Source organism: Agelaius tricolor, unplaced genomic scaffold (genome assembly GCF_023055355.1).
Source record: "Agelaius tricolor isolate 1412-34295 unplaced genomic scaffold, bAgeTri1.0.p SCAF_24, whole genome shotgun sequence".
In the NCBI taxonomy this organism is placed as follows: Eukaryota; Metazoa; Chordata; class Aves; order Passeriformes; family Icteridae; genus Agelaius; species Agelaius tricolor.
Window position 1 is genome coordinate 10,328,834 of NW_027269284.1, and position 12,938 is coordinate 10,341,771.

The window sequence follows — 12,938 nt, forward strand, 5'->3', positions numbered from 1 at the left end:
TTGAAACAAGAATGCCACAGAAAAGTGCAGCTTTACTGGCAGTGGTTTCAGGGTATTGTAGAACAGTCTGTAATGTTAAAAATTAATAGACAGGATGAGAAAAATTCTGGAGAAAAGCAGTGGCACAAGTTGCTGTATGGACATGCATCATACTGGTTGAATCTGTTTAAGCAAAACCTTCCACTGGGAATCTACAAGTGGATTTGCAGAAACATCCTTGTCATCATCATCAGTGTGGAGACTGCTTAACATAAAAGGTTCTACTACTTCAGTGACTGATGATGGAGCAGCCACATAACATGCCTGGAGACTTCTGCTGGGAGTTGGGAACATTATCTTGGGATTGTAAGTGGTGACAAAGCACAGCTTGAAAACAGACTCATCTGTGTAATTAGTGATACAGAGATTCATTCCCAGTCAGGGAGCATGATCAGTTAATTAAATTGGTTACTGTGGATTTGATACTCCTTAGAGGGAGAGTGTCAGGCTTTGCTGTCACATGTAGAGTGCAGCTGGGTGTGCTCATGGAGATGTTATACTACACAGGACACAAGGCTAAAAGATACCCTATGAAGCAATAGCACACTTCTTGTTGGCTGACTGCCCTCATCCCAAATTCAGAAGGAAATGATCTGCTAGACAAGAAGAACTTTAAAGGTAGTAGTTGCTCAACAGAGTTCATACATTTTGTCATTTTGACTTCTGACTTACAGAGCCCTACAAAGAAGTTCATTCAGGGTTCCTGTTTAGTGTAAAGGAAAGTCCAATTCCTGTAGTCAAGAAAACAAACAGGAGAATTGGTGCCCCACCTTTATAGGAATGGGGTCGCAGTTGAATTAATGTATGAGAGGCACAGCATACATTAAATTAATCTTTTTCAGTGTATGAATATATTTATACAAAACTGCAAAGAGGCTTGATTCAGTAGTCAGAAACAGGTTTAAAGCCACTGGAGGTGAGATACAGTATATTTGGATCATGGCTAGGTGAGCTCAAATTGGTATTTAGCAGATTTGTACTGCACTGAAAATTCAGCACTGGTTTCATTCTGAGTGATTTGCAGCATTGCTTTGTCTTGAAATTGAAATAAGCCATGCATGACTGTCTTGAAAAAATTCCAACCCCAAAGATATGTGGACATTTGCTATAATTCTACATGTTCCTGTTCTCACCGAGTTTGCCATGTTGTTTTTACACTTCCTAAATTAGTCTGTGTCTGTCACGTTGTTTAGGAATGGTTTAAATACTTAAGTAAAATTTAGAAAAGTGAATTAAAACTGGTCATAAAATATAGACACCAACTTTCCCTGGCCTACATAATCACAATTTTGTCAAGTATATGCTACTCCCTTCCAAACAAACATTGGGAAGACAAGGAGACTTCCCAAGTGTGTGTCCACGTGGGTTTTGTAAGCAACAGGATTGCATCTCATTCATTCTGTTAACAGAATTATTTTTAGTGATTCATGTGCATTAATGCTTTAAGGCTCCTTTTAAGGGTCCAGTTCTGAATGCTCTGTCCTTGCTTTTCTATTTGCAACTAATTGTATTTCCCTATATTGTTCTTCTTACAGAGCAGTGGCTTTTCAGAAAAACTGCTGCTACTCATATTGATGAGATTTTAGTGTCTTCAGCTTTTCATATTTTATTAATATGTAATAGACTTTTTCATAGAAAAGTAATTTCAAAAAATGACTTGCCTTTTTAATGGGAGTTTTTGTTCATTTTAATGTATATCCCTGAAAATTGATTTAAAAATAAGTAATAAATGAGAATAATATTAAGCAAAAAATGAAAAAAATAACTTCTTTGAACAGACAACTAGCTACCATTTTAAATTTTCATAACATAGTTCTCTTAATTCAGCCGCTTTACCTTTTGGCAATTTAACATATTAAATTATTTATTTTTAGTATAAGCTTCTTTTATTAATGTCATAAGTGCTTTTACTTTCATAGTTCAAAGTGATATGATTTCAAAACGATGCCTGTTACTTTGTGTAATATCACTGACTAACCTTTCATAAAAATTTAAGAGTATAAGCTAGCATTTATATTGCTTATTACTAAATTTATGAGCATTTGATTTGATGGCATTTCAACTGAGACCCCTCTTCAAGTGAGAAGTATTTCAGTTCTGAATGTGTATTGGCAAGGTCAATGCTTAATTGGAAGACTGCATTTTTAAAGCAGAACATCTTTAGCACAGATGCCCCTTCCACTGTGGATTATTTGAATTCTTTATGCTTTGCTGAAAGTTTCTTTGTGTTGAAAATATTAACAATTGATTTATGGCTTAAACCTTTTAATTCATGCACTAAATGCTTTACATTTAAATGGCAGGATGTTTTCTGTGGGGTATATGGGAGTTCCTTAGGGAGGAACTTTGTTTGGAGTTTTGTTCTGACTCCTGCTGGGTGTTGCAGGACAAATCCCATCTCTGTTTCTTGGCTGGCCTCGGTCTCTGTTGCTTGTCATGATTTTGAGTGCCTTGAGAGAGAATGTCTGGCTCTTCGTGCCCACAGAGCACTGGTGGCCTGAGCCCTCTCCCTGGCTGGCCTCTGCACCAAGTGGCTGCCATGCAGGACCCAGCCTGAGCTCTAATGCTGGATGTTGCTTTGGTTTTCAGCAGTGCCCTTACCTGAGGCCATTCAGGCCAGCAGAGCCCCTGCCCAGGTGCTGAGCTCGGCAGCCTCGGACAGCCCCTGGAGCCATTCTCTGTTTGCCCTGATCCCCTCCTGGAGCAAGAAGGTGCTGTTCAAACGGGAGTCTGACCTCAGCCACCTCCCGGTCAGTAACAGATGCTTTGCCAGTTTCAGTGTTTGGCAGGGTTGTAGCAATTCTGTAAAACTGAATATTGGGAATTTACTATCCAGTTAGTACATTTCTAGTTCTGTCTCAGATGATTGTCTTCATTTGATGTGACTTCAGCAACACCAACTAGTTTTGGGATTTCCAAAGAATTCCTGTGACAGGTACAGCTGTGTGATTGCTGTGTAAATTCTGATATTAAGAAATGAAAAGAAGCTGTATAGTCTGATGAACTTTGTGCAAAGTGTGGGTTTTTTTGGAATTGTGATAGTCAAAAGATGAAAATATCAATAAGATTCTAATAATTACTTGTAGGAATAAGTAGTTTTTACACATTTGGACTAGAAAAAGGATTAAACTGTTGGGATAATAAAACTCCTAAATTTGAAGCCAATTGGTACCTCTAATTGTTTTTTAAATTATTTATTTATATAATTTAACTTGTTGCTGAAGATTGTAAATTGTGTTTTCATACACTATGTAGATTTTTCCCCTTCCTCCATAGCCTGAAGATGTGTCCAATACATCAGTGTCTTCTGAATTTGGAATAACTCTTCAGAAATGTGGCATGGTAAGTTTTCTTACATTTCTCTTGTTGGTAGGAAGTTTGTGCCCAAATGACCTTTAAAAAGTGGAAGGCTGCATGTGCCCATGCTGAGGTTTTGGCAGTATGTGCATTTTGATGCTACAATGGTCCCACTCTCTGAGAGGCACTGTTTTTGCAGTGTTGATTCAAAACAGAAGTCAGTGAAATCTCAGGCTTCAGGGCATTTTGGATTGTGGTAAAATGAAGTAAAAACCTGTCTGTCAATTTCTAAAACTGCAAATGGGCAAATCCCAATGAACTCCCAAGTAATCAGACAAGAGGCTGGGTAGAGATAGAGACAAATTTTACAAGATGAGATAAACCTTCTGAGATATTCCCCTGGCCCAGCCATGGGTGCCCTAACTGGGTCAAGTGTGGACTTCTTTTGAAGGAAGAAGCACTGACCCCTGTGTTACCCATTGTGTGTTTGGGCATCCTAACACACAATCATAGCAAATCTATTGTGTCATGTCTGAGTATTCAGTGGGACTCACCTGAAGCACAATATTTAATGAAACAAGGTTTCATTTGACTTGTGTAAATGCTTGTAAGGAGCAAAGATAAGGAATTTTTTTTAACTTCCCATTTTATTTTTACTAGACTGTTATTCTTCCTTTTCTTTTTTCCCTATATTTTCCCTTTCTTTGCACTTGATAAAGCAGGTATGAATTTTTATTATTTAATTACAGTCAGTTCCAGTTAGCTGTCTCCTGGAGAGAGAGAGAGAGCACATCCAACTTTAGGATCAATCTGAATTCAGCCACTGAAATGGTGCCTGAGGGTAGAGGATTCAGTAACCAGTGCAGAAGAGGTGACTTTATAACCTTCACCAGATCAGCTGTGTAGAGAAGAATGAATATGCATCACATCTCATTGTGCTAATTACCTCTAATGTTGTTTTTGAAATGGCAGCAAATCATGATTAATGAGGCTGAATAGTAAGCATTTCAGACATAAAAGTAGTAACACAGAATCTTCTGCTTTTCTATCTGTGGATCCCCAGTTTTTGTACCAAAGCCTCTCAGAACAGACTTTGAAACCAGTCCCATGTTGTTTTTTTGCTGTGTTCAACACAGCCTCACACAGGCTCATTAAAACTGAAAAATAACTGCTGTAGGAGATTAAAGGTAATCTGTTGTAGATGTTGTCTTTATCAGAAAATACTTTTGTAGTGCTATTAGTTGTAAATTACTGAAAACTACACAATTATATGTGATTGTCTTCCACCTGCAAAAGCAGTTCACATTTAATTTTCTTGGCTTATATTGTCTTCTGCTTCAGTTCTATTTTGAATGAACAAATGCTTTCATGCTAAGAGACATACTGGCCATATGGTGCTCTTTAGCTTTTTTAAATAGAAAAAAGTGCATTTTGCACATTTTCCTCCTCCTGCAATCAGTCATTCCTCAGAGCATGGAGGTGTCTCATGTTTGCTTCTTGGAGTCAGGATTTTTCCAACATCTTAACATAGAAATAGCCCTATTGAAACTGAGGTGTTTAAATTTTACCAGTGCTTCCAGCACCCACTGTCTTCCTTTTTTCCAGAAATGTGTTTCTTCAAGAGCTTCATTCCATAGTATGACGTGAACTTTTCTATAACAGTACTACACAGTGACAATAATCCTTAGCAGAGCTGAAATAAATCTTTAAATTTAATTGCTTGCCTTCTAACAGTTTTGCTTGTCTTGTTTCTTAATCTCCTAAGCATTCGTGCATTGGAGATTATCAATGATTCTGTAATCTTTTTTTCTCCTTTCTTTCCTGTTTCTAGTTGCTCTAACTTACTCCTAACAAGGATCCTCCATTCCTTTCAATTTCTGTGGCAATTCTTTCCTTCTCTCTTTCCTCCTGTCATGTCCATGCTCTTGCTCTGGTTCCTTCACTCTCCCAGGTACCTGGTGTGAGATCTCTTGCAGGGGTTGGTGACACACATGGGACGCTTCAGCAGCAGAGAGAAAATAGAGTAGGTGCTTATGCATCATCAGTGGCTGCCATTGGATTTGGTTCCTGTAGGTGCCTGGCAGCCTAACCATCTGCTCCAAAAGCAAGAAAAAACATCTTCAGGCAAATTAGAGGAGCAATTTAAAAAAGATAACCAGTGGTCACAGTGGCAGCACTGTGTAGAGTTCTTTCTAGGAGCAGGCAAACCATACCTGTTGTTTGATTCTCATCTGCTGATTTCAGGGGAAAAAAATCCAAATTCTTTCAACCCCTTTGCAATTGAGCTGAAGTCTGATGACTAGTCAAAAATAAGAAATGAAAAACATGGAATTAATATTAATGAGAAATGGGGTTTTGAGGCTTTTTTCTTGTTTCGTTTTGATTTTGCTTTTTAAAGCAGGTATCTAGCTTTTGTGATTGCACATGAAATGTTGAAAGGCATTTTGACTACATCATGCCAGTTCAGAAACGAGAAGAAAGACTCTGACCAAAATATAATACATTTTTAATACTTGATGTTTTTAACTCTCAGAAGTTGGGGTATAACTCATGATATACGAGCATGTGATATTGGCAATGGTTTCCTCAGACATATAACTAAGTCTGTTTTTATACATGCATTAATACATACATGCATTTTGTACATGCATTAATACATGTTTATACATTGCCTGCAGCTTCTAGTATAATAAATAGTTGGGAATTTTGTGCCTTAATTTCTAAAACTGTCATCTGGTTCTATGCTGAATTAGTATGAAATGCAGAGATCAGTGCACAATGAGACCATAGCTGCATGTATTGAACCCTATGGTTCAATAGGGTGAACTCTGGATACCATGAAGTCTACCACAATTCATATTTTTATAACTCATTTTTCATGAGGACTGCTTTATTATTTTATATTTGCTGGTGTCCAGATACAATGTAGACATTTCCTTAAAAGGAAGACCTAAAAAGAGAAAGGTTTGGCCTGAATCATAATTCTGTCGGTTTAAAGATTGTTAATTTAGTGTCATTATTTGAAACCTCATAAATCATCATGAATATACTATAGATCACCATGTTACTATAGATCCTATAAAGATTTAGATAATTCTAGTTTAATATGAGTTACAGAGGAAGGCAGTTTGGGAGGTGAGAGGTCAGTAAGCAACTCTGAATAATTTCATTTAGAGGGTATAATTGCTCAGTGAGACCTAAGGGCTTAATGGAATAAATAAATCACATGAGTGCATGTTGCTAGAGATTGGTGATTAGTGTATGACCATCACTGCTAATTAGAAGCAGAGCCATGGACTCCCAAGTTCATTGGGGGCTCCATCTGCCCTCCCGTGGGAAGGGCAAGTCAAGACAGCCAGTGTCCTTCAGAGAATGGGGTTGCTGTCGAAGAAAGGAAAATAGAGACCAAAACTGCATGGAGAGAAATACTGTGCAGTGAGGAAGCTTGCAAAAGAAACATCCTTGTGGTACAAAGGTACAAATTTAAGAATTTTCCAAACTCTGGTTATAAAGTTATGATCCAGTTTTGTGTTGTATGAAGTTATTATGGGGATATTCAGAATTTGATTACGCTTCTGGTCCTGTATGAGCTGAGTTTCCACCTTCTGGCTTTCTGCCACTGTCTCCAAGCAGCAGCTTGACATACCAAAGATTAAAATCTCACTGGGAATGTGAGATCAAACTGAGTGTAGTTTCATTTGCAGATCACTCAGAATACCTTCAAAAAATAACTTTGCACATATAATGAAGTTTTATTTGTAATCAAGGCTATGAATTTTACTGTTAAGATGCACATACAGCTATCTTGCACCATTAATAGTAATGTTTCTGATTTCAGGTGGATGTTGAACATGACCCTCAAACTGCATACATTACACTTGTGATTAATAACACCAACACATTGCTCTCAACAAACATCACAGATCTTATCATCATGGACAACATCACTGGTCTACATGTTCAAAAAACTAGTGGGAATAAGACCAGAAACGGCATACAGATTTACAGGAAAAGTTTCTTGCAAGGTAACAAAATCTCCAGTAAAATACCCCTCATAAAATATGTCAGAGTGCATCTGTTAAAATCACAGTATTTATTTATTTATTTATTTATTTATTTATTTAGTTAATTAATTATAGTGGTGTAAATTATTTGATTATCAATTAATACAGGTGAAAAAGTCTGGGAAAGGTTTTAGGCTGCAGTTTCTAATTCTGTCAGCTCACTGTTAGCTATTTTGACTCCCACCTTTGAACTGCTTCCAGTCTTCCAGGCACAGAACTGAGCCTCCTTTACTTTGTAAAAGTTGCCATCAAAAATGAAAGAGAATCTTTCACATTTGTATTTGTTAATTTGGGGTATTTTTAAAAATTTCTGCAAAAGGCATTTTAATCATATTTTTGAGGCATTTTCAGACAAGTGTAGCAGCTCAGCTTGCTCAGGTATTGAGGTGCATTGGAATTGTAAAAGGCCATACAAACACGGAAGATGATTCACCAGAAATAAGGCAGCTCTTCTCAGAATGGGTTCTCTCCAAACTGAACAAATTATGAAGTCAAAGCAAGTAATAGAGAAATAATCCTCTTCCAGCTGTGAAGTCAGTTTGTTCCTTTTCTGATTGGTGGCAGTTTAATCAGTGCACGTGCATTAAATTTTATCTTTCTTGATTTCTTCATCTCCTTTTTCCTAATGACAAGCATGTAGAAAATTAGCAGCTTGCTTTTGGGAATCACAACATTTCTCCAGGGGCTTCAGAAGTGTTCACTGATGCCTGTTTATGATGGAAGTGTCTCTGGCATGATAATTTTATGGTGAAAGATTTCCACGTAGAAAAGGGAAATAAATAGACCTGGGGCTGCTGTCTGATTGCAATTGGATACCCAAACTCCATTTCTGTTAACAGCAGTTTGAGCAGTGATTGCAGGACTGGTCTTTTTGGAAATGTGAAGGAATTGATGGCTTTCCACAGAGATTTCCTGGAAAGAATTATCCCTGAAAAAGAATAGAAAAATGGCTTTCATATCTGATCATAGTAAGCCAAGTTGGAGCTGCTACATAATTTATTTATAATTACTGAATCTGGACTTGAAGCCAGCTTTTCAGACAAATCAGTGTGAAAAATACTGAAGTGGAAAAAAATCCAGCAGACCAGATTTCTTCATAGTTTGAGGTTTGGTCATTACTATATTAATCCTGAAGTCAGCCCATACCTTGCCACAGGGGCTGGGCAGAAAGGCTCCATCTACACTGGCCTCTGTACTGTCATGCTCAATGTTGGCCATAATAATTTTTCCATACTTCAGTGCATTGTGAATGAAAATTCACCTGAATTCTGTCAGATTTCTCTTTGGTTTCAATAAGGGGAGAATCAACAAGTTAGTAGTTAAAATGTAGGCAGTCCATTTTGTAATAAATATATTTTAAAATAATCTCATGTGACTTTTGGTATAAAAAAAAAATGTTTTTGGGTAGGTCAGGGCATCATTTAATGCAGTTTCCAGATCCTGGGCTGAATTTGTTTGAATTCTTAGAGGCAATAGATAGATATGAAGGGTGTTGCTCAGATGACCATGAACTGGCTACTCTGGATGTGTGGCATCTGCTGTGTCAGAAAGGAGAAGCTCCAGTGCTGTCCCAAGCCTTCCCCAGGGATCTTTGAGAAATTTTCATTGAAGAAAGCAAATCTCTCCATATCTCTGTTTTAATAGGTGGAGAACACTTTGCCATCAACTACTCTGCACTTCTTGATGCAGAAGAAATGTGGCATGGCAGGGTCTTGACACTGCCTGCAAAGCTAACTTTCAGGAGTTCATCACAGGTATTTTATTCACAATTTTATTCTGCTCTTCACAAGTTTTGTAAAAAAACCAGTCTCCAGGGTGGTTCTTGCCTGCCTAAACAATGAGGCCATCATGTAATGAAATGAAACTCTTAGGCTCTCTGATTGTTTACCATGAATTTATAAATGCATTAATTATTCTTCATAGCTTAAGAAGTCCTAGACCTCCTTAAGTAAAGTATTTTTGTGTGTTGTCTTGTAGCCTTTCTTTATACTTTTCATATTTCTCTCCAGTTTATTGATCTGTCCTGGAAATAAGTGTCCCACATACTTACATGTGTATTCTTGAAGTCTCAGAGAGATTGAAATTTTTGCCATATTTTTATAATAAAATAGTTTATTTTAACTGAAAAACAAGTTGCAGCCATGGAAAAACCTCATTGCTCATAAGACACCATTTAGTATAAGAGTTTTCTGTGTTTGAAAGATTTTTCAGAGAAGCTGACAAATCTCCGTCTTTGCTGATTTTGAGAACCCTGTTGCATCAGGCTCTGAAACAAATGGTTCTAATGCTGGAATTAGCCTGGCTTTGAGTAGGAGACAGGACAAGTGGTTTCTGCCAAAGTAAAATTTTTCAGTTCTTAAATATGGCTTGATGATTTTTCTGTGGTTTTTATAATTACATGTAATTATAACCTGCAGATGTACTTTCATTTCAGTTGCCTTTCTCCTTGGTTTTGGAGGAAAAGGTGTTCCATGTGTATGGGAGTGGTACTAGAGTGGCGTAGAGGAAAACTTAAAAAAACAGGGCATGGCATGGTAAAAGTAGAGATTTTTGTACTGACTGTGGCTCCTGTTCTGTGCATTCTCAGTCAACCCAGATTTTATAGGCAAAGAAAAATGTAATATATTGTGCATTGGGATATGGAGAGTGTATCCCACAGAGCAGCTGCTTCCATGTCTTTTAGTGTTACCTCTAAGTACACTGCATTTTCCTATCAGATTTATTTCAGCTTTAAGCTTAGTGAGAAGTATAGCTAATCTTCTAAGGAGAGGTTTTTCTAGAGACTCTAGGCTGTTTGCCAGTGGATTCTGCTTTTTTTTTTTAATACAGGTAATTTTTTATATCTCTCTCAGAATAAAACACATCTCGTATCATTGGCAGCATCACTTACCATAACGGAAGAAGAGAAGACCAAGGTAAATTCTATGATTTGGTATTACATTAACTCTCCTGCTTATGTTTCTGGACAATCTAAAGTAAATCCTAGGAGCTAAGGATGTACATGTGTGCTTGTGTCTCATCACTCAGCTATTGGCTAGTAATCATACACAGGTTCTGCCTTCTCAGATTTTAAGAGGAAGAAAGCAAGACTCAACATAAGAGTTTTTTTTTTTTTTGTCTTAAACCAGCAATATTTAGTACAGAAAATCTAAAAATGCCATTATGCTCCTTGCCATGTTCTTTCATTTGAGGAATCATCCAGGCATAGGAAATGGTGATGAGGATTATGCTCACCTGCTGCTGTGCCTAGCCACCATGAGAAAGCTTTTTGTTTTTCCAAAAGGGTAAAAGTGTCCTCCACCCATTGAGGAAAGGTTTCTGTATGATGCTCATACTCAAGCCTGACAAATAAAACTGTGGAAAGAGTGGCATAGTTTATGCTTCCTTTAATTTTTTAACTAGTCATTCTTCAGTATGACTTTCTGTTCTTGCCTTCTGAAGTATTCTGAAACGTAGTTTTTAACAGGCAAATAAACCTTCAAAATTACATTGCAGCACTATTATTCTTTTAGATAGTTTTTTATTAAAAATCTCTCTACTTCATCCATCAGTTTCATTGCTAGAGTAATGCCTTTCCCAGACTTGTTTCTTTCCCCCAGCCTCTCATTAGTTTGACAGGCTGCTGTTGCAAGGGGTTATTTTTAAAGAAGCTGTGGCTTGGTTGGCCCGAGTATGTGGAGGGATAGAATGTAAGAAAATAAAGATAGTGCAGAAGGTAATCTCACACCTGAGGAGCTGCAGCTGTACTAATCACCAAAGATTAGGAACAGCCCTGCCCTTGAGAGGCCACAGCTGTGTCCAATAACAACACGAGTGCTATAAAAGAGTGGGTTAGGGGAGTGAGGAGAGAGTTGGAGTTTGTTGGTTGTGCTGTGAAGAAGAAAGAGTCAGTGCTGCAAGGAGCTGCCCATGAGAACTCACCAAGAAGGTATGGGAGCTTTGCAGTATGATGGTACCAAGAGTACTGAGATTATTTGTGTTCAGGCAGAAGCAAACAGTTTGTTTCACCACAGAGCATTTTTGCCATGGCTGTGCACGTGGATAGGGCTTGCCTGAATAGGTCCTGAGGACTAGACCACTCATTCCTTCCATGGGCCTGTCCTATGAGTTTCTTTCTGCCTTTAGAATAAGTAATCTGTTTGGAGATTGGGCACAGGGGCCTCTTGTTCCAGTATTCTTTTCTGCTGGGATCTCTGCCTTCTCAGCTTTTATTATTGTACTAGATGACATATCCAGACATGGCTTTCTTGTAATTGAAGATCAAATGCCTATTCTGTTAAATTGAAAGCCATGATTAAACATGATATGAACTAAAACTATACATAAGCTAGAGAACTCATGGTCCCTGGATAAAGATCTAGTAATATTTTAAAGGACTGGACGTTTGTATAGCTAAGAATTACAAATGGACTTGCCATAAATCTATTTTTTGGAAACTCTTAGAGGTGTAAACCATGAGGTAGCTGACTGGGTTAGAAAAATAGCGTCATGAATGTTTTTTGTAAAATTTGGTGTGAATTGATTTCCAGCAGTTGCTGATGTCTTAAGCCAAGACTGTAAGCTACATTGGTCTCAACTGATCATGAAAATTTCTGCAATCTGTTATTATACATAAAACCTTTTTACTGTGCTTATTATTTTTTCCAATTTGAACTTGATAGTCAGACCTCAAAAAGCTCTTGTGAACTGTTCCAGAGGGAGGTAAAATTAGCTCAGCTGCATTTGAACTTAGTAAATCAACAGGCATGGTAACTAAAATGTGTGGAAAATACCATAAATTTTTGAAAAATAAAGCTTAGAAATTATTTTACGCATCATATTTCACATGCATAATATTTGACTTTGAGCTGTGGCCAAGCATAAGGTGTTTTGGAATGAAACTAGTTTGTGCAAGGAAATTAGGATTAGCTGGAGAAGGTGTGATATATTTTATTTCATTCATATCGTCAGTTGTCATAAATGTTCTCTATCTCAAATTTATTTATTAAAAATAAATTTGTTCATGAATGTGTTAAAGCCAAGGCACATATGTGACTAAGTGGGCAGTATTTGAATGACAAGTGAAGAATTAATTATGTAGTAATGACAGTGTCATGCTACATTGATTGACCAGCTGATGCTGGTCCCATCAGCTTTCACATGATTTGTTTGAACACTTAGATACTTTGCTGTCCTTTAAAGTTTTACAAACCCTTTCTCTTCTGTGCACTGGAAGAAAGTGCTTGGTTGCCTGGAACAAGGTAATTTTGTGGGTTATGAAAAAATAGGAGTATTGCTCATCTGAGGGTCTGTGCTAGATGTCACCCCACAGCGCTTCAGGGCCTGTCAGTACTTTGTGCCTCTGCCTTTGGCTGGGGGACTTTTGATGCTGAATGGGACACTGGTGGAAAGGGAAGCTCTCCCATCTAAGCCTGTTGCATGGGAGAGATGATAATAATTCCTTTACACTGATTTTTATGAGACTTGCTTCCCTCAGCATCATGCAAAGCAGTGGCAGCATATCAATTCTTGGGCCTGTAATGGCTCTTCCCACTGCTG

General features: G+C 37.7%; 1 protein-coding gene across 4 annotated transcripts in view; it reads left to right on the forward strand.

Annotated features, from left to right (window-relative positions):
• EVC2 (EvC ciliary complex subunit 2) overlaps nt 1–12,938 on the forward strand; it is a 60,638-nt gene that overhangs the window by 6,753 nt on the left and 40,947 nt on the right. For 3 of the 4 annotated variants that reach the window (XM_071447148.1, XM_071447152.1, XM_071447149.1), the window contains exons 3-7: nt 2,629–2,789; nt 3,316–3,381; nt 7,175–7,361; nt 9,045–9,154; nt 10,253–10,315. In XM_071447148.1, the coding sequence (XP_071303249.1) occupies nt 2,629–2,789; nt 3,316–3,381; nt 7,175–7,361; nt 9,045–9,154; nt 10,253–10,315 (587 nt within the window). The remainder of the gene's footprint in view (nt 1–2,628; nt 2,790–3,315; nt 3,382–7,174; nt 7,362–9,044; nt 9,155–10,252; nt 10,316–12,938) is intronic. The other variant, XM_071447150.1, reaches the window with a different exon arrangement.